The 22,322-nt window shown below is 44.3% G+C and overlaps 1 protein-coding gene across 1 annotated transcript; it reads right to left on the reverse strand.

The window, feature by feature from the left end:
• Positions 1-393: 393 nt before the first annotated feature.
• LOC148522877 (glutathione S-transferase P 1-like) lies at positions 394-21,066 on the reverse strand. Its single transcript, XM_088473471.1, has 7 exons — positions 20,999-21,066; positions 16,153-16,188; positions 11,113-11,225; positions 8,199-8,286; positions 4,755-4,858; positions 1,714-1,821; positions 394-701 (listed from the first exon to the last, which is right to left on the reverse strand). Coding segments are annotated over exons 1-7 (633 nt in total). The 5' UTR covers positions 21,000-21,066; the 3' UTR covers positions 394-518.
• Positions 21,067-22,322: the final 1,256 nt, after the last annotated feature.

Below are 22,322 nucleotides of genomic sequence, written 5' to 3' on the forward strand. Positions count from 1 at the left end.
TGCGCATGCACACTGGGCCAACATCGACCCGCTTGCGAGCGCTCAGCGCTCGCAAGCGGATCTGAATCAGGCCCAGTGTTCCAAAAACCAGCTCCTTCCAAGCAAATTACAATTTTGCACCCTTACATGCTCTTTTGGCTTCTAATAGAAGTCCACTTCTGCCTTTTTGGTCACCTTGTGTACCCTAATAGGATGTAAGCTCATTTTGACTCAAACCATGTTCCTTAATTGTACTCAAAGTCTATTTGTTTATTATAACTGTACATGTTGTAGAAAATGTTGGTGCTTTACAAATAAAAGATACTTATAATAATAATAATAATAATAATTACAACAAAACTAGTAATTTACATGATGCTCATAGTGTGGGCCTAGAAAAAAACCAAGACAGTATAAAAATCAAATAGTTTATTAAAAACTCCAGTGTAAGTGAGACAGAGTTACAGTAGACCGGGTTCCTATAGATATGGCAAGCACCATGGGCTGTAAACCTTTATAATGCACACCTGTAGCTTCATTTACTTTTTGTGGATAATAGGACGGTTCTTGCGCTCTTCAGAATTCAAATACTCGCTGAGTTTGGGTCGGGAAGCAATGCGGTCCATGTACGCAGAGAGGAGGGGGAATGAGGACAAACAATTGGGGAATATGTGAAAATGACAATGCAGGAGGTCCAAGAGATTGTAATCAGCATATGAGATCTGTAGAAAGAATGAGATGTGTATCTTATACAATGGCAATACAATCATTTACAAGCATACGTTTATCAATTTAGAGACACAATATTGATGTTTGAAATGTCACTCTCCCTCTGTCCTTTATGTAATAAATAATAGATGAGATTAACTGTTGATTCATTAAATATTCTCCTTCCTAGTAACTGGTACATATTTCATTTATTAAATAATGAAAACACAAAGGGCTCTATTTACTACAATCCGCATTTGTAATGCAGATTGTAGTGTGATATTACCGAATGAATTCGCATTGTGAATTCAGGCAATATCACATGGATTTACTACAAATCCCTTGCAGGGACAGAGCTTGCGATAAAGCTCTGTCCCTGCGAATCCCCTCCGCAGCCTTATCAGTGCACCGGGCCCCAGTGCACCATGGGAGACCAGCTGACCGGAGGTAGGACATCACCGGAGCCCCGATCTCCGGTGCCTGGACTCAGGTAAGTTTGATTTTTTTACATTTTTTTTTTTACTTTTTTTTTTTTTACAATGAATCAGCGTGTGGTCTGTTTAGACCACACAGCTGATCACTGGGACCGGCTCCCGGCTTTGCTCTCCCCGTTATAGTGGAGCAGGAGTCCGGTAACCGGGGGAGACCCTGGATAACGTCACCTCCAGGTGGCGTTATTATTACAGGGCTTTCCCTGGTATTTTTTCTCATTTTATTTTTAGTGACTTTGGTCAGATCACATTTCCCATTACAATTATGGAAAATGCGATCTGATTACTAAAAATAAGTTATAATTAGGGGTTGGAGTCGAATTTTACGAATTCTACTCCAATTGCCCTTTAGTAACTCTAGGTGATACTAAATAATGTGAAAAGGGTGTGAAAACACCCTTTTTTCACTTTATTTTAGTAAAAGTAATGTTAATAAATAGAGCCCAAAGCCACTGTGATATGGACTCCCTTTAGGTGCTATCCCATCACTAGCCCCCCTATTATTTATCTGCGCTAGCACTTTAGTGCAAATTACCTTATCTCCCAACATAAATTTGGCTCCGTTACAATGCTCAGAAAGGATCTTCTCAAATGCCGACAGATGTTTGGGCAAATCATTTTGGTACTTCTCCTTACCCGTTTCCTGTGGAGGAAAAAATAAAAATGAAAAACAGCACTTGCAAAGTTTTGTAACAGACCTCTTTCACGCTGCATTCAAATCTTTGAACTTGCTACTGATCCCAATTTGTTTGTGTTATATGGTGAAATATATATTCTGTGATAAGGTACAAATTGACTCATATATACAGTACATTTCATTGGCCAAACTCACCATGTGAAGAGAGATCATTTATATATGAAGTAATGAAAAGAGGAATTTTTGGAACTTATAAAAGCTGCACAACTCATCATTTTAACATGACTCAAATATCCTTAAAAACAAATGGCTTGGGGGACATTTATCAAATCTTGGAAAGAGATAAAGTGGAGAGAGATAAAGTACCAACCAATCATCTCCTAACTGTCATTTTGTTACCACAGCCTGTAAAATGGCAGTTAAAAGCTGATTGATTGGTATTTTATCTCTCTCCAAGATTTGATAAATCTCCCACTTTTGGTCTAATTACTATACAAGAGAGGATGATTAAGCTTTAATTATACAGATATCATTGGCAGTAGTATTTCAAATTGTAATAATCTCTTCTATAAAATGACTTATCCCATTAGAGGTGCAATGCTTTCATATTAAGTAAATAGCATATTTTATGCAGCTGAAGACTACAGTAGGTTAGCTGGTTAATGATGATTACTAATACTAATAAGTTGCTAAAGTTAATTCAACATTCTCTTATATTTAAATAAAAGCAAAAAAACCCCTCCAATGTTTCATTTTCGTTAACTGAAATGGCTCAGAGCCCTGTACGATGCTACGTCACACTTGAGTTGATTGTCGGTTGGATATCTTGCAATGTAGTTTGCGTATTCACCTTGATCTTCCTACCACCATTCTGCAATATGTTGTTAATTGTTTATTCTCTGTTTGGCTTTTATTGTGTTTTGTAATTGCTATGCACCAATTAATGTACTGTAACTAGAGATGACCAAAATTATAGATGAACAAAAATTAGTTTTGGGGCAGAAGAAACCATTTTGCATAGATGCGAAGTTCCCATATTGCAGTCTTCCAGTTATGTCTTCACTGTACTTGTCTAATTGCATTTAATGTAGACTGATTCTGCAAGGATCGTAATTGCAATGCAATTGCGACCCTTGCAGATATGGTAATGCAGCATTAGGCATCATGCCTCCTGTGCATTACTTATCCGAGCTGCGTTGTCCAACGCAGCATCGGATAATCTGCGCAGCATCGGCCGACTGCGGTGACCCATGGGGTTTAGAGGTGACGCTGCAGTTTAGAGGAAGATCCTGGCTTTTTCCCACCCCTACAACAGCCACGACGCTGCCCCCTCCCTTCCATGGGGTCCCGCAGCCAGCCGCCACAATTTAGAGGAAGAGGCCAAGATATCTCTGTCAGCCGTCGGAGATTCTGGCTTTTTCCCACCCCCACAACAGCCGTGACGCTGCCCCCTCCCTTCCATGGGGTCCCGCAGCCAGCCGCCGCAGTTTAGAGGAAGAGGCCAAGAAATCTCTGTCAGCCGTCGGAGATCCTGGCTTCTTCCCACCCCCACAACAGCAGCGATGCTGCCCACTCCCTGCCCACAAACGGCAGCAGACTGTCAATCACTGCCAGTCTGCTGCCAGTGTACGAGCAAGTTAGCAGGACCCATTCTGCACGCTAACAGAATTGGTCCTGCGCAGATTCCCAAACATCGGGAATCTGCGTTCAGCAGTGCACGCTGAGTCAGGCCCTAAGTTCTTTCTGGCGCACGTTCCCCCAATTGATGAGTGTATGATATTTCTAAACAGAAACATAGATTCAATTACATCTGTGTCTTAAAACGCAACAATCCAAATACAGCATATATCAATTCTGCATACATTGGGGGAAACTGTGCTAGAAAGAACTTTGTCTACATTGGATCCTGTTAAAGAGGATCCGGATTCCTCTTCTTCTTTCAAAGCAGCCGACACCACCACTTGGCCGGATTTAATTCCACAAATGGTTAGGACGCTGATCTTTAACCCCTAATAATTGTATTTAATGTAATGAATACAATAGTTCAATCATTAATTCAGAGATGGACGCTAATGCCGCCATTGCTGCAAATTTGTAGTGAAAACATGCCAATGTCACACCTGCCAGGAATTGCATTGAGACACCCACTTGCGACTTCGCAAGTCTGCAGCTTGTGAACAGAGACGCATCCATTGCACGCACATGGGACAATAATCGACCATCTCAGTAACCCTGTGGTCTTGCAGAATGGCCGCCTGAACTGAGGCGCTAGAGCCATTGTGTCTGCGTACAAGATCCCAATCGCAGTCTGCGACACATCCCAATAATGGTTGGGACACATCTGCGTTTGAACCAACACTCTCCCGTTACCTACCCCAACTACTTCCTGACTGTCATTCACAATGCGGGCACATCCTCACTGCGACCACAGACGCTAATGAAAGTTGACACATGCGCAGTGCAAAAATATCGCGTTTGCATTTATCTCTGAATAAGGCCAATGCCCATCCAATAAAACATGCTAATGTTTACATTCCAATTGCTGAAAAAAACTATTTAACAGATCAATTTAATTCTTTTTTTAAATGTAAAGAAATGGAATAACTATTTGTAGTATTAAATACAAACTTATACTAGAAAGAGGGCCTCATTCAGCAACGATTTTTATCATTCACGAGTGACACAACACATTGTGTATGATAAATGGTGCTCCAGCCAATCAGCTCCCAACTGTCATTTTTCAAACAAATGACAATTAGGAGCTGATTGGCTGGAGCACCATTATCTTATACAACGAGTTTTATCATTCGTTGTGGATGATAAAACTCATTGATAAATGAGGCCCAACATGAGATGAGTTCAGTTCTAACTTCTCAGTGCTATTGTCATTCTCCTAACTTTATCGCCATAATACATTCTGTTGAAACCCTTATACGTACATATTCAAACATGATCAGACGGCCGTACTTCATCCTGAGATCCTCCACGCCATCATTCACCATGTCAATGAGCGCACTCTCCTGGTTAGAGCTTCCGGCAATGTCTGCAGAAACATCATGATGTATATATAAAAGTTGGCATGCAGTTTACTGTATATGTGGCATACAGCTTGATAAGGACCACTGGTGTCAGGGGCAGGAGTGCTTTGCTAAGATGTATAGTATGTGAAGATGGGACTATAGTGCACAGCAACACATCACACACATAGAGGGGCTCATGTACATTTTTTTCTGTACAGTGCAATCACTATGCCGCACACATGCACAAAATAGCCTTATGCTTGCTTCCATGTGCAGATTCAGTTGAATCCTACGCTTACAATTTCATACACTTAAAGAGGCATAAGGAAGGTGAGAAGGGATGGGCAAAAGTAGGGCGAGTACAGTAAGGGAGTGTTTGCGTAAAAGCATCCAAAGTTTCTCTTGTGGGTGCATGACTCCTGGTGCAAAATATGCACTGATGATGATGATGATGATGAGTTTCTGAATGGATGATTGTGCCTGGGCATTGCTATGAACTCTACCAGCCAGGCTTACCGGTAGGAAGGAGACTGGAGCCCAAGATTCATTAAGACTTGTGATGCTCCTTCCTACGGTTAGAATACCTTTTACAATAAGGTGCAGAGGCGCAGTTCGCTGAGTGAGGTGGGGTATCATATTGCAGATAGCGGACATTGGAATTGGAGGAAGAAAAATGTCAGGAATCTGGCTTAATTCCTTTATGCTATATTGGAAAATGCATCCAATGGAAAAAATTACAGATAATAGACGAGTTAATGAGTATTGGGCAAATACGATTTTCTCGATTTGTTTCATACGAAAACATCCAGCTGCAGTAAAAAAAGGAATACATACAACCTGCAGTGGAACAAAACCTACACATTTCAGCTAAAAGAAGAACTGCATACAGTATATAAAAAATAGCTTCTTTGAGAATAATATTCACCCCGGCAAATAAAGGCTTAGATTACACTTGAGATAGCTTTGAAATATCGAAGTTGATTGTAGAGTTCTCTTGAAACATCACAAATTTATGAAAATTGGCACAGTCGTAGCTTCACAGGATAAAGATGGCATGACGAGCTAATGTGCCATGTTAGGCTACATTGGTGGAAGGTGTCATTGTTAGGAAAAAAAACCTGTCAGAAGGAAAGTAATTTCTACTGTCTATGCAGTTCTGAGCTGTGTTATTTTTAATCATGACTAAAGCTAAGTTGCAATATCCAAGCCAATATTCGGAGAGCTACGTTTTATCAAAGACCCAATCTTTAATTTCCGTTAGATGAAAGGACTCAATGCCTTCTGTGCCCTACGCATGCACACAGACTGTGCTACTGATACTGGATGTATAAAAGGATAAGGTCTCCTACAGCAAAGACACCTTGGACTGATAAACTAAATAGTTTTTATTTTATTGTGGATTAATATATTTTTTTGTTCTTGATCTTTTAAATATCCCTTTATTGTCACTTACTACAAATATATTCATTAACCATTCAATGGCATATGCGAGTCTAATGTGTGACATTTTGGAAACTATAAATAAATTTTAGTAATCATCATTTGATTAAAGGACATTATTTATTATTGAAAAAGTGTTTAATAATGCACTGCATTGTCCGCATATTAATATATCAGATCATGCTCTAGCTTCTTCTAAACAGTATATGTGTACTAGAAGACACTGGGCCTGATTCAGAGCCGGACGCTATTTGTGGACGCTCGTTGTGAAAAAGGGGCTGGCTATTTAAATTGAGCGCTCGCTCTTTGCGGTCTGTTGACGCCTCTATGTCTGAGCGAGCGAACGAAACATGCGCTCGCTATTTTGTAAAGACGCCCCTTGGCCGCTCGCATCACACGTCATCTCCGCTATTTATTAGATTAATCGAGTACATCGAAAGGCATATGAACTTCTCGCTATTCTTGTGGTAGCATTTTCCTACCGCAATAATGCGAGCAGTTCAGGCTAAAAGACAACCAAGTGACGTGGTCGATGACGCTGCTTTGTTAATTATGCACACCCTTAAAACGCCCGTTTTGACCGTTTGGCACGCCTGCGTTCGGATCTCCACTCCCCGTTTTCAAGCACCTTCCCCTGTTACCACCCACAATCGCCTCATCCTGTCACTCAAATTAGCAGGCACTCGCTATTTTGCGAGCACACGATTTCCGACTGCACTGACTGGTTGGCGCATGCGCATTACAACCCATACGCATGCGCAGATGTGCGAACATCGCTCGGAGCAAATGAGCGGCCGCTTACAAGCGGCTCTGAATCAGGCCCACTATTAGTTGACTGACCATATAAAAGCATGAGGATGTAGAGTGACTGCTTAAATACAAGTTACAGAAATCTGTGGTGATAATTGGGGGTTTATTATTTACTAAGTGTTGGGTTCTAAAACCCAGCGCTTCCGATCATGTTTATGCCCAATATTTATAAGGGCATCGATTTCTTAACAAAACACGGACCCCGTCATCCGCTTGTGAAAGTAGCCATCACTATCAGCGCAGACTCGCTCCAACCCCATTTAAGATATCCGTCTGAAATCAGGCAGTTTTCTGCGTATGGCCGCTCAGCTCTCACTACTTCATACAAGCCTATCAGCCATCATAAGTCTAATCCGTACCTATGACCGTCCACCTGCCTTCACTCTCAGGTCACCCTCCTGGTTATCCCTTCCCTCATAGACTGTAAGCGTGAACTCTACCCTAATTCTCTCCTCCTTGCACTTTGTAACCAGTGCACAAGCTGTCTCCATTCTTCCCTGCGCTGACTCTGATCCTGTCTGTTCACCCACTCTGTGGGTACAGGCTCACTGATTGCTGTATCCTTCCTAGTCCCCATTGTGTGACCCATTACTGCTTGCTTCTCAAGCCTTAGTGAGTCTCTCCATCCTACATCCCTGCCTCGACTATTCTCTGGCTATTTACATTATGGTTTTCCTTTGTATTTTTGCAATATATACATAATTTTGTTTTTAATTTACGGCACTGTAGACACCGTGGTTTCCTATAAATAAGAGTTAATGATAATATTACATATCCACTAGTGCATACTGTATATTTAGATGATGCTACTGATATGTCCATAGAGATTTTCCATTGATGTGTATTAAACACATACTTGTATATTACTTTAACACTAGTCACGCAAGGGACGGGATGCATCAAGCGTCGCATTCCGGAGCTTGGTGCATATGTGGCGAGTGGCCAAACCTCCGAAAATGTCATTTTCAGAGGTTTGACAGCAAAATCTGCAATGCTGCATCCCGCACAAGATGTTTTAAATATAAATATATATATATATATATATATATATCACGCTCTTGGTCACGCTCTATAAAAGTAATGGAGTCCCTAATTTTCAATGTGTATACTCACCATATTTGCGTCCTAGGTATCTCAGAATGCTGTTGCTCTGATACAGGACAAAGCTTCCATCTTTTAACCGAGGCAGCTGACCAAAGGTCTGTAAGAGATCCAAAAAAAACTGATTAAAAAAAAAGATTGGAAAAAGCAATGAACCTTTATTTCTTTATGTATTTTTCACATAATCTAACATAGCATATGAAAGAAAAGACAGAATGTCATAGCCTTCAGGACAGTCATACAAGTAGCACGTTGCTATAAATCATTACAAATATAAAAAATATAAATAAAACAATAAGACCACTGTGTATGGGTCTCTTGCTGCAGGGACTAATGCTGGCCACATATATTGCAATAAATGACAACTGGGACATGGGTGACATGTCTGGTGCCACACAACCATCATACCAGAAAATGGTCCAATCAAAATCATAGGATCATTATCTGTTTTTGCTAAGGGGTCTATGTACTAAGCAGTGATAAGTGACAGAGTGAAAAGTGATAAGTCTGTGATAAGTGCCAGCCAATCAGCTTCCAACTGTCATCTCACAGGCTGTGTTTGAAAAATTACAGTTGGGAGCTGATTGGCTGGCACTTATCACAGACTTATCACTTTTCACTCTGTCACTTATCACTGCTTAGTACATAGACCCCTAAGTATCGAATGACAGTTTCAACATCTATTTTGGGTTTCTGGGGCTAAAACACACATTTAGTAATACTTAAAAAAAATAATAATTGCCTGTTAGATGTGAGATTTAGCCCCAGAAACACAAAATCGATGTTGAATGTGATCAATTTTGATCTATTTTAAATCGATTAAAATCGACCTTTAGTAAATATACCCCTACATCACGTTCTTTGTATTATAATACAGATTATCAAAGCATGTCCATTGACACTTGCCGCTCACATGATTCAACTGAGTGCATCTCATATGATGCTATCTTGGTGGACTTTGGAGCTCTACACTTCCCATTACATCATGTCTGAATAATTTGATTAAAATGCATTAACTTTAACATTTTAAGTATTCCTCAACAATAGGGCTGATTCAGCTCAGCTCCGTAAGAGGAACTTTCCACTCATGCCAAAATGGAGCAACAAGGTGCATTCAAAGTCCCACTTATAAAGCTCAATCTATGCGCCAATTCAATGGAAATGTCCGCTTGCCAGTCCTCACCCAACCAAAGATGTTACTTGCCAACAGGAAAATTGGACAAAAAACTAAATGTTTTGCTTTGTAACACTTCAATGGAAGAAAAAAAATACATTCCAATGCTAGACTGCTCACTAATGGTCATACTTGTAATGGAAAATGTGATCTGTTTCTGATTTACTAAAAGAGATTGTAAAAATATACTAGGAGGGAACTTTGCAATAATAACACTATTTGTAGATGGTGTTATGCAGGGTTCCCCACCACGTTTTGCCTACTCTAGCTCAGCCCTCCCTGTCTGCTGACAGGGAGAGCAGAGCCCAGAGCAGGTTTCTGTAATCAGCCATGCATGTCTGATAGACCACAGGCTGATTAAAAAATTATTAATAACACTTACGTGCACCAGGGGCCAGTGATCGGTGAAGTCGTCTGTGACTCATGGGCAGCTGATCACTGGGCTCCTGCTCCATGACCTGTAAACTGAAATGCTGATACACAGCACAGAGCAGCTGACCGGGGTCACAGAGCAGGAGTCCTGCAATCAGCTGACCAGAGTCACAAAGGAGATCACTGATCACCATGCAGGTAGGTATTATCTAATGGGGGGGTTTGTGTTGGTTGCAGCAGGGGGGTAGGATTAGAAAGTGACGCATACACGTCCACACTCTCAAGATATTTTAGGAGACAAATATCCTGCGAACTGTGCGGTGAGAATTTGCAGGGGCAGAGCTTTATTGCAAAGTTAATTTGCCCAATCATTAGTTCTGAGTTCCGACAGCGGCATCCCAAAGGTTGGTATCCCGACAGGGGTTGGGTAAGTATCCTTACCCTCCTCCTTCTCCCCCTAACCCTCCCTTCTTGTAACCTAACCCTCCCCACCCCGCACCCTAACCCTCTGCGTTAGTGCCTAAACCTAAGTCTCCCCCCTTCATGCCTAACCCTAACCCTACCCCCTTAGTGCCTAACCCTAACCCACCCAGTAGTGCCTAACCCTAAACCCCCCACCCTAACCCCCCCAGCGGCTAACAGCTAAGACGACCCGGACTCGATCTTAAATCCTGTGTCGGAATTCAGACCGGCGGCATGCCATCCGCCAGTCTGATAACTACATCCCATTAAAAGGCCTCAGTACTGTCAGAGGAGATACAGGTGCACGGCTGAAATTCATCCAAATTGGCCAAACTGGACTCTGGGCCTGATTCAGACCAGCTCGCAAGCGCATAGCGCTCGCAAGCGGGTCGATGGTGTGCCAGTGCGCACTGCGCATGTGCGAGCCCCGGAGCGAGCACAAAAAGCACTCGCTCCGGTGCTCACATCCAAAAGGGGCGGCTGTCGATGTTGATCGACAGCTCGCCCCGTTTGGAAGGCGGGGAAGGGGAGTGGCTGGGCAAACGGAGGCGTTCCTGCAGGAACGCCTGCCGTTTGTGGGCGGCCCTACTGACATCACTCGTGATGTCAGTAGGTGGACTTCCTGCTCTATTAGAGCAGGAAGTGCACTGGGGCTTGCGGCCACGAGACCCTACCGCAAGGGTCTCGTCGCAAGCCCGATGGTCACGATGGTCTTGACCATTGCGACCATCACCTGGCCGCTCGCATAAGCTGTGGGTGGTAACCCACAGCTATGTGAGCGGCCAAGGGGCCACAACTAAAAAAACAAGCGCCCGCCCTGATTCAGAGCGAGCGCTCGCTTTTTACGAGCGCCTCTGAATCAGGCCCTCTGTTCACAAAGGATGGTAGCTGGCATAACATGTTTAAAAAAGGTCTCACCGCTTCTTTCTTCAAATCACATTTTCCAGCAAACCAGTCTGGGATCTGTACCTCCTCTTCTGTCCACACTGCCCCTTGGTCTCCAAGCAGTAGACGTATGGGTTCAGCCCTGCCTATAAATCAGCATAGCCATAGAGAATTAGTCTAGAGCACATTTAGTGTCAATGAAATAAGACTGTCAGATCAGTAAACAAAAGACGTACTCTGTAATTCTATCAAAGAGTTTTCCAAGACAATGTAATGTTTTCACACATACCAACTCTCTAGATTTTGGTGGAAAGCCAAAATGTTTGTCCTGGCTGATGGATATGTTGAAAGATGTATGCCTGGTGTGTATTGTAGGGAGGGTAATTGTGATCACATCAGCCACACCATCCATATTAGCAAGCAAATGGTTCCTCAGAATATTCGTCAGAACTGAGGGGTAGATTTACTAAGCCTTGGTGAAAGATAAAGTGGACATAGATAAAGTACCAACCAATCAGCTCCTAACTGTAATTTTTCAAACACAGCCTGTAAAATGGCTGTTAGGAGCTGATTTGTTGGTACTTTAACAGCCATTTTACAGGCTGTGTTTGAAAAATGACAGTTAGGAGCTGATTGATTGGTACTTTATCTATGTCCACTTTATCTCTCTCCAAGGTTTAGTACATCTCTCTCTAAGCTACCAGGGCCAGTGAAACTGCATACACAGATGCAGACGCTGGCTGCGACACATCCATGAACGCTCAGGACACACCCGTATTTGACTAGCCACCCCCCATTACCTCCCATAAAAGCACACTGACTGTCAATCACTCTGCATCCAAATTCTCACCGTGACCATCATTGGTAACCAATCGCGACGCATGCGCAGTATAAAAAAACACTGCTCAGTTGTGCAACCATCTGCATAGCATCCACCTCTGAATCAGGCCCGGTCTCCTTATTCCAATTTGCAGATTAAGGGGTCTATTTACTAAGCAGTGTTATGAGACAGAGTGAAAAGTGATAAGGTGCCAGCCAATCAGCTCCCAACTGTCATCTCACAGGCTGTGTTTGAAAAATGACAGTTGGGAGCTGATTGGCTGGCACCTTATCACTGACATCACTTTTCACTCTGTCTCCTAACACTGCTTAGTAACTAGACCCCTTATTCCTTTAGGATACTGAGCCGTGTGTGTGCAGCCGACAACAGTGCAATAAAAACTTTATTATTTTAGGCAGCAAACATGCTGTGTAGTGTTAAGGCTCGTACATACTAGACGATGTACTGTATGAACGATATTGGTGAAAGATTTCCCTTGACTTTCTATAGTGCAGGACAAACGATATTGGGTGTACACACTGAAAGATATCTTTCAGTGAAGTCATCCTGCCACATCTCTGAACAGGCAATTCTTGACGATATCATCAGATTGGCCTGCATGTACAGCCGGCAAAAGACATCGTTATCGTCCAGCAGGAGCGCGCATCGTTGGTCATTCACTGCATACACACTGAACGATATATCGTTGAACGATATATTATCATCCATATCGTTCATAAAAATAGTCTAGTGCAGAGGTTCTCATACTCGGTCCTCAGGGCCCCACACATTTTCCAGGTCACCCAGCAGGTGCACAGGTATATTCATTAATCACTGACACATTTTGAAAGATCCACAGGTGGAGATAATTATTTTAACTGCGAATCTGTGAGGAGACCTGGAAAACGTGCCCTGTTGGGGGTCCTGAGGACCGAGTTTGAGAACTTGTGGTCTAGTGTGTATGCGGCTTTAGAGTTAAAACAGAGATTATTCTACCTAAAGCACCAAATATAATAGGGTTCAAGCTTGGAAAAGTGCAGATTTTCCTGCTTAGAAAAAAATCAGGTTGGTTTTGCTTATAAAAGAAATTTAAGTCCCACATCAGAATTGCCGGATGGACTTTTGCCAACTTGGGCCCTCATTCAGAGCCGTACGCTCTGAGCAGAGCGCACGCTCTGAATGAGGGCCGGGCTCCATTTTCATGGAGCGTCCTCCTGGACGCTCGTATAGCTGTGGGTCACCACCCACAGGCTATACGAGCGTGCTTTGTGATGGCCGCGATGGTCGAGACCATCGCGACCATCGAAATTGCGAGCCGGAGCCTGCGGTTGAGGTTTTCAACCGCAAGCTCCGGAGTGATTTTGGCTCTATCAGAGCCAAAATCACTCCCACTGACATCACTAGTGATGTCAGTGGGCCGGCTTCTGACGGGAGGCGTTCCCGTGGGAACGCCCCCGTCAGGGAGGCACGCCCCCGGCACGCCCACCAAAGGGGGCGTGCTGTCAATCAACATTGACAGCACGCCCCCTTTGATCGGACACAACGAGCGAAGGACTTTCCTTCGCTCGTCGCGTCTGGCGCATGCGCACGACGGAGCTCCCTCCGTCGTGCGCATGCTCAGTGCATAACATCGACCCACTTGCGAGCGGACAGCCGCTCGCGAGTGGGTCTGAATCAGGCCCTTGGACCCTAAAATATATACCAAGTGGGTATACTATATTTAGTAATGAGCAGGTATTTTCACTAGCAAGGGGTTTGTCAATCCCACTGATCATTGGCGGCTTTGACCTATAGATTTAATACGGTAACATATATAGGGGTCCATTTACTAAGCTGTGTTAGGAGATAAAGTGAACAGTGATAAGGTACAAGCTAATAAACTCCTAACTGCCATAATTCAAACACAGCCTATGACATGGCAGTTAGGAGCTGATTGGCTGGTACCTTATCACGGTTCACTTTATCTCCGAGTCCTAACACAACTTAGTAAATAGACCCCATAAATGCCAAAAAAACTGGTTTAACATTTCTTTATGTTCCAGGTTAAAATGCATCGGTCAAAGCTGCCGATGATCATAGTCACATAATATTGACTACTGAACGGAGGGAAAATGGTTGTATTATAAATAGGTTCTTCCACACATGCATTATGTTGGCTTAAACATTAATACTTGATAAATCTTTTTTTTTTCATAATAATTTATCAATGAGTGACATTTTTGTTATCACTTGTTACTAATCTTAAATGGTGCTCCAACCAATCAGCTCCTGTCATTTTTCAAACACATGACAGTTGGGAGCTACTTGGTTGGAGCACCATTTAAGATTAGTAACGAGTGATAACAAGAATATCATCGTTGATAAATCTGGGCCTATAAGACACAATTGGATGTATCATATCTCAGCAAAAAACTACTTCCTCAATGGTACTAAGGGTCCCATTTATTACCTAACCTTAATACCAGCGGTATACTGTATTTAGTTTAGTATAGCAGTGATCCAAACGAATATGCCACTGGTATTTAATTTATCATTACTTGCCGGCGGGGTCCAGTGACGTCCCACTCATCAGCATCCTCCGCTCAGCTGGAGGCAGCCTATCTCTGCCAGTGACGGGCTTCAATGCACATGAACAACGGTCAGTCTGTGCATGTACAGTACATGCCTGTTTCACCCGCCATGGATCCGGCAGTGCCTGGAAGGGAATTGGTATGAAATACCGGCGGCCGCATGGCCGGTGGTTCGATTCCCGGCAGCGGCAGCCCGACATCAGCAGAGATCCCGGCAGCGGAAGCCCGACAGCGCTGGAAATCCCGATCGTGGATAGGTAAGTATTGTCTAACCTAACCTAACCCTAACCTCCCCCCCAAGTGCCTAACCCTAATCCCCCCTCTAAGTTTCTAACCCTAACCACCCCCTTCCCCGCTGCCTAACCCTAAGTCCCCCCCCCCGGGGTGCCTAACCCTAACCCTCCCTCCCCCTAGCCTAACCCTAACCCTCCCAGGGGGGTGCCTAACCCTAAGTCCCCCCCGGGTGCCCTAAACCTAACCCTCGCCCCCCCCGCGGCTGTCCGCTCGCGGCGCCCGGCATCACTACGATCGGGATGTTGGGCGCCGGTCTCCCAGCGTCGGGGAAGTGCCGGGCATCAACATCTAGACGCCCGGCATTTCAGCCTTGCCAGGATATGACAGTCGGGAAGCCGGCTGCCGGTATTTAGGCAGTTGGCTTCCCGATTGCATACCCCTGGAAGGGACTGTATCACTCTTGCCATCTAAAGATAGTGACAGCGATACAGTGACAAACTGCGGATTTTTATATTACCGCTGTCTGATGAATACTGAAAGGATGACGTAACCCCTTTTATCGAGTGCTAAAGGGGTTATGTATCGTTGATGAATGGGGCCCTAAATATTCAGATGAATAGGGTTTTTATAGAGAGTGACTAAATTGATTCATTATCAAACATATAATGCAAATAAACCTTACTCTCAAACTATTTATTAGTAATGAAGACTTTGTAGGACTTAATTGTGGGAGTAATGGTGCATTTTGTCCAGTCGGATTAATGGCAATCATGGTGGGTGTAGATTGTAGAGGTAAAACATATAGTGTGAATGTACAGGAATGTCATTTGGGTGAAGAATAAGGAATACAGGGTCTGATTCAGAGCCGCTCGTAAGCGCACATCTGCGCATGCATATGGGTTTTAGTACGCATGCGCGAACCAGTCAGTGCAGTCAGAAATCGTGTGCTCGCAATATAGCGAATGCCTGCTAATTTGAGTGACAGGATGAGGCGTTTCTGGGTGGTAACAGGGGAAGGTGCTTGAAAACGGGGAGTGGAGATCCGAACGCAGGCGTGCCAAACAGTCAAAACGGGCGTTTTAAGGGTGTGCATAATTAACAAAGCAGCGTCATCGACCACGTCACTTGGTTGTCTTTTAGCCTGAACTGCTCGCATGATTGCGGTAGGAAAATGCAACCACAAGAATAGCGAGCAGTTCATTCACCTTTCGATGTACTAGATTAATCAAATAAATAGCGGACATGACGTATGATGCGAGCGGCCAGGGGGCGTTTTTCCCCAAAAAACGTCCGCATGTTTTGTTCGCTCGTTCAGACATAGAGGCGTCAACAGACCGCAAAGAGCGAGCGCTTCATTTAAATATCCGGCCCCTTTTTCAGAACGACCGTCCGCAAATAACGTCCGGCTCTGAATGAGACCCACAGGCTGTTCAGCAATCAGTCACTTACCCCTCAGTGGGAAATAAGTTAAAACATATCCAGTCACTGGAAAACAGAAACAATATGATCATTATAGAAACATTGCATCAATTATATCACCTATACAATGTAAAGGAAGGTGTACAAAGGGATAATCTATCCTTTCAAACAATGGTAAGTGACTGTCTTTGATCCAGCCAGCGGCCACTTCTAGGAAGGTGATGCTGCTTCTTTATTATTCTGTCTGACAAAAGTTTTGAGCATTCACAGAAACAGGGATCATTGATGGACCTCCCAGGTTTGCACATACACACACAGACATATAGGGCAATAACAGATATACTGCAGGTCGGGCAGAACAATTTTTGTTTACATTTCTCAATAGCCCGTTGTCTTTCCTCGTTCTTCTATTTGTGCTGCTTAGGCAGCAGGGTGAGCACCTTTAGGCTACACAGTGGTAAAGGAGATGACAAGTGTGGGGCCCCTGTCAAGATTATAAAGACCTGACCAAGTGGGGTTTTAAGAAATAAGGGGCCGGTGTGCACATTTTGTGTTTGTATGTGTGTGTCCGGAAAATAAAGAACTGACATCTACGCAGGAGATAGGAAAGATCCTTCAGACATATGGAGCCATCAAATTATTTACAGAAATTTCTTCTCTAAAAATGTGGTGCCAGAAGCCGCCTGGCGCCAAACTTGTTCTGAGCAGGGCCGTCTTAATATCATTGTTATTGTGATAGGGGCCCATATTTAGGGGTGTGACCAGCCTCTAAAGGGGGTGTGGCCAGCCTCCAAGGAGGGTTGGCTAACCATTAGAAAGTGCATGGACTGGGCTCCTTAAAAATGTATATATGCTAGTGCATGCATGATAATGTACCAGATTAATAACAGCAATGCATTGTAGAAAATACACCATAGTCCTGTGTAGTATAATGTTTAGTTCAAGTGCACAGTCTTGAACCTGATCTCTAGAGGAGGGGATGGGCCCACAGGCAGTGGGGCCCACCAGGGGATTCCCCTGTGCCCCTGTAGGCCAGTCCAACCCTGATTGTAGGCCCTGCACAAAGCAATGCACTGGGGCCCCTACATTCAGACGCCCACTGCCTCTTCCCCCTGTTAATAAAATCAGTCCTCATATTGGACACCCATTAATAAAATCATACCGCAGAGCAGACACCCACTGCCCTTTCTCCCCAATTAGTAAAATCAGACCCCAAAACGGTCACCCAAATGTCATGCTCCCAATTATTAAAAGCGGGTATCAGATCTGACAATCCCTCTCCGCACAAGTTTTAAAAAAAATCAGCCCCCAAATTAAAAAAAAAAAAATCATAACTTACCCCTCTGCGTCCCGCACCGTCTCTCCACATGCTTCCATACAGTGAATGGCTGTCAGAACTCTGATTGGTGGATACCTCCAGCCATCCCCCAATCAGTATGTTGACAGCCATTCACTGGTTGCAGACTGGGAGGCATGTAAAGGATGCTGCCTGGCCACTCTGGTTATGTGTAACTCACAATCAGAGCGACCAGGGAGCATGTTTCTCTGTCTGCCTCTCAGCCAGCTGCGCTATGCAGGCAGCGAGCAGCCACACACTCTGTGTAGTGTGCGGACATTCGCTCTGTGCATAAGGCTGCTGGCTGAGAGGCAGATAGAGAAAGATGCTCTTTGGCCACTGTGATTGTGGACTACACACAATGAGAGCGGTCAGGCATGCAGCATTCTCGACTTGCCTCCCAAGAAACTCCGGAGACAGAAGCCCACCCCTGCTCAAAGGCCCCCAGATTATGAAGGGTAACAGCTACAATTCGGCACCTAGTGGCTAAGCCATAGCCTTATTCTCATTCTTTCTATACTGTTATGTGGGCACAGAATCACACTTATGTAAATATACCAATATTTAAAGAGCCAATATTTATCCAGGAAAAACCCCATTAGTTTAGCCTTACTGTACATTGCCGCTTTAAATTTATTTTTCCAGAATATTGTGACTTTCAAAATCCCCCACCCTATTATATTTTTCCTATGAAGGTAGGCCGGTGCTAAGCCGTGGGCATGGTAAGTTCGGCGCTAGGCCGTGGACAAAGGAAATTCGGCGCTAGGCCGTAGGCTTAGTAAAGTTCAGCGCTAGGCCATGGGCATGTAAACTCGGTGCTAAGCCGTGGACAGTGGTAAGTTCGGTGCTAGGCCATGGGCACTGTAAAGTTCAGCGCTAGGCCGTGGACACTGGTAAGTTTGGCGCTAGGCCGTGGGCACTGTAAAGTCGGCGCCAGGCCATGGTGCTGAGGGCAGGATGCTCTAAAGGTCAGGCAGTCAGGCCCCCCTGAAAGGTAGGCTGTACTAGATCGAAGGCAGTCAGGCCCCCATTAAAGGTAGGGTGTTGGTAAGGCATTGGATATTACATTGGGTTCTGGGTTGGGCTCTTGCTGTTGTGTTCGTTTGCAGATGCTGAGATCAGGACCACCTGTCCAGCAAGGGGACAAGAGTATATTCGGTGAGTGTAAATTGTGTTTTGTGTGCACCTCCAACCCCCCCCCCTAGTTGCGGCCCTGCCAGAATGAGCTTCTGTACAGAAGCTCATTGTGACCTGGCCAAACGCTGAGCTGTCGATCTGAGCTCCAATCGCAGCAGCACCGGGGGGAACAGCGGCAGGCAGGTGGAGGGGGGGCTGCGCCAGATGAGGGGAGGGGAGCAGCGGAGCCGTTGGATGCCCCTGGGCATTCCAGTCGCCCCTAGGCATTTGCTTATAATGCCTATGCCTAGGGCCGGCTCTGGGTGTTTGGGTCTGATGAGGTGGACTGGATGAGGTGCTCCTGAGCTGACTTTCCTAGCACTAACAGTCTGATTGATCCTGGAATTTTCATTGGCCTATAGTTCATGAAGTATTATTCATTTATTCTGATTGTATATTGTATTTTTATTTTTTACTAATGTATATTTAATGTGAGTGAATATTAAATATCACCCTTTGTCCAGCGCTCTCTCTATTTTTTTATACAGAATTGTGGGGGCCTGGGCAGCTGCCCAGGCTAGGCAATCGGGAAGCTGACTGCCTAAATACCGGCAGCCGGCTTCCCGACTGTCATTTCCTGGCAAGGGTGAAATGCCGGGCGTCTAGATGTAGACGCCCGCATTGCCCCGACACCGGGAGACCGGCGCCCGGCATCCCGATCGTAGGGATGCCGGGTGCCGCGAGCGGACAGCCGCGGGGGTGGAGGGTTAGATTTAGGGCTCCCGGGGGGGACTTAGGGTTAGGCACCCCCCCGGGAGGGTTAGGGTTAGGCTAGGGGGAGGGAGGGTTATAGTTAGGCACCCCCAGGGGGGACTTAGGGTTAGGCACCCCCCCGGGGGACTTAGGTTTAGGCAGCGGGGAAGGGGGTGGTTAGGGTTAGGCACTTAGAGGGGGGAAGTTAGGGTTAGGCACCCCTAAGGAGGGTTAGGGTTAGGGGGGTTAGGTTAGGTTAGTCTATACTTACCTATCCACGATCGGGATTTCCAGCACTGTCGGGCTTCCGCTGCTTCGAACTCTGCTCCTGTCGGGCTGCCGCTGACAAGAATCGTACCAAATCCCTGCCCAGTGTCCCCACATGTTAAGAAGGTACTGGTACTGTATGTAGTGATGGTGATGCAGGCCCTCCTAGATTCAGCAGCTCCCATTATACAGTAGATAACATTAGTTGAACTCATTTTGTACATAATGAACATGTAGACATGTTATCTGTCGACATAGAGCACCTGTCAATATAATGTAGTCGAGAATATGATTGTCGACATTTTGAATTTCGACAAATCATCCTGAATCCCTGGGCCTGTGTACCTTACCCCAAACCTACTGATGAAGAGTACCAGCTATAACTCAGCACCTAGTGGGCAAGCCATAGCCTTATTCCCATTCTTTCAATACTGTTATTTGGGCACAGAATCGCACCTATGTAAATATACCAATATTTAAAGAGCCAATATTTAGCCAGGCAAAACCCCATTGGTTTTGCCTTACTGTACATTGCTGCTTTAAATTTATCTTGCCAGAATCTTGGGACTTTCAGAATCCCCCACCCTATTATATTTCTCCTATGAAGCATTGATACAATGCGGAATCGCGTCATCGTGGCCCCGCCCCCTGCTTCACAATGCCGAAAACATCGGCATCGTGAAGAGGTGCGGGGCCACGATGACACGATCGCGCGGCTCCACCCCCAATTTTTCATCACGGTCAGGACAGGCCCCCGCTGTAAGCCGACAATCAGCTCCCTCCTGGAAGTAGGGAGCTGATTGTCGGCAAGTATGAACTAAATTACAGAACAGTTATATACTGTAATTGTAAAGCACAATGTTGTATATGGTCTCCAATATACAGTAATCCAGGGATTTATTAGGCATTGGTCAGAACAGCAAATATACCAAAAACATGTTCCATGTTCACCACCAACTATAAACCTAAATTAATTGTATTTTAATATTATTTGGTACAAATCCTAATAATTAATTTGTAGACAACAGAAATATAGGCCATATTTAATGAAAACAAAGCAATCGGTTGGAAAGCTAATTCACAAATATAATTAGGTTATAACTGGTACAGATGATCACTAAGTACATTACAGTACAGACTATAAAATGATAGCTAGAATATGATACCGCGCCTCCTAACATTGTTGCAAAGAAGAGCATCATTAAGGCTTATTGCTAAAGACTTTTGAGATAAATAGTAAACACTACTGAAAATGTTTTCATTTAATACACATACAAATCAAATTAGAGTTTAATGTTAAATTAATCTCAAAATAAAAAATTCATATAATGCTCTTGTAAAAAAAAAGGAAATTAATGACTAGGTATCTAGCAGCTGAATATAACCTGACAGATGTGCTCTTACTTGTTTGTCCGAGTAGTCTTCAGGCACTTGTGTTTTGTATCTGCCCAGACAGTGTTTATATAGAAAACTACTTGTGCTGAGTCACAGTGACAGAATGCAAACTATACACTGCTTTTTTGTGTGCACGCAAGGCATGATTCTTAAAGAAAAATAACTTTATTGTAATGTGTGTATATGTGCATGTGTGTATACGTGCATGTGTGTATACGTGCATGCTATTTGCAAATGGTCAGGGTGTGCACCGTGCCAAGCGATCATGTGTAAATCTCATTATCATTAATTATATGTACTTCACCAGAAAAAAGCAAAGCACCATAAAGATTGTACCAAGGCTGTCGTCGTGCCCCTCACATGTACAGGACTACGGGCCTAAGTCAGTTGTACCCAAACCCGATGGTTTGCATACAGCTCCTATTGGTGGAGAGCGGTGGGAAATGGGCAGCGACGGACAGCATTCCTAAAAACGAGGGTGTGTCGCCACTGTTTTCTGGGTGTTTCGAGGCCATTGTCTGCACCTTCGAGGCAGATTTACGTGCCTCAACTACGAAGCTTTGACTGTCTTTTCTTAGCCGATGCTGTGACCGATGTTCACGATAGTGATCTGATGCTGCATCTCCAGACGCAGCACTCGGATTTGCAATGTCATCAGTGGGCGTCTTTTTTCCTCAAATGCCTTCTGCGCCATTAGCACATATTTTAGCATTACTGCTATGTCCAAAGACGCAGCAGAGGATGCAATCAGCGCCCATCTCTGAATCAGGCCCCATGTTAAAAGCGAGTTTGCACAGTATTGTTTACCAGCAAGACTGAAAATAAGTAACCTCCTTTATATTTACTGCTAAATCTAAAGGTCATTTGTCACTGCTAGTTCTCATGGATCTCTCTGCTGCATTTCACGCTATACACTTCTCATACTGTTCTCGTCCTACTTATCAAGTAGCTCTTAAAGTGTTTATTTTTCTGGAGCCACCTTTTTTCCATGATCTTTTCAGAAAATAAAATAATTTAAAGAGATGTACATTGAGGTGTATTCCTCCACAGACATATGCATTGAGGAACAGGAGGAGAGAATGGGCACCAGTACTGCATGTCATCCATAGGCAAGATGCATTGAGGAACAGGAGGAGAGAATGGACACCAGTACTGCATGTCATCCATAGGCCAGATGCATTGAGGAACAGGAGGAGAGGATCAGTGATGGTAGTGCATGTCATTCATAGGCAATGTGCATTGAGGAACAGGAGGAGAGAATGGACATCAGTGATGATACTTCATGTCATACACAGGTAAGGTGCATTGAGGAACAGGAGGAGAGAATGGATTG

Source organism: Taudactylus pleione, unplaced genomic scaffold (genome assembly GCF_031769625.1).
Source record: "Taudactylus pleione unplaced genomic scaffold, aTauple2 ptg000136l, whole genome shotgun sequence".
Lineage (NCBI taxonomy): Eukaryota > Metazoa > Chordata > Amphibia > Anura > Myobatrachidae > Taudactylus > Taudactylus pleione.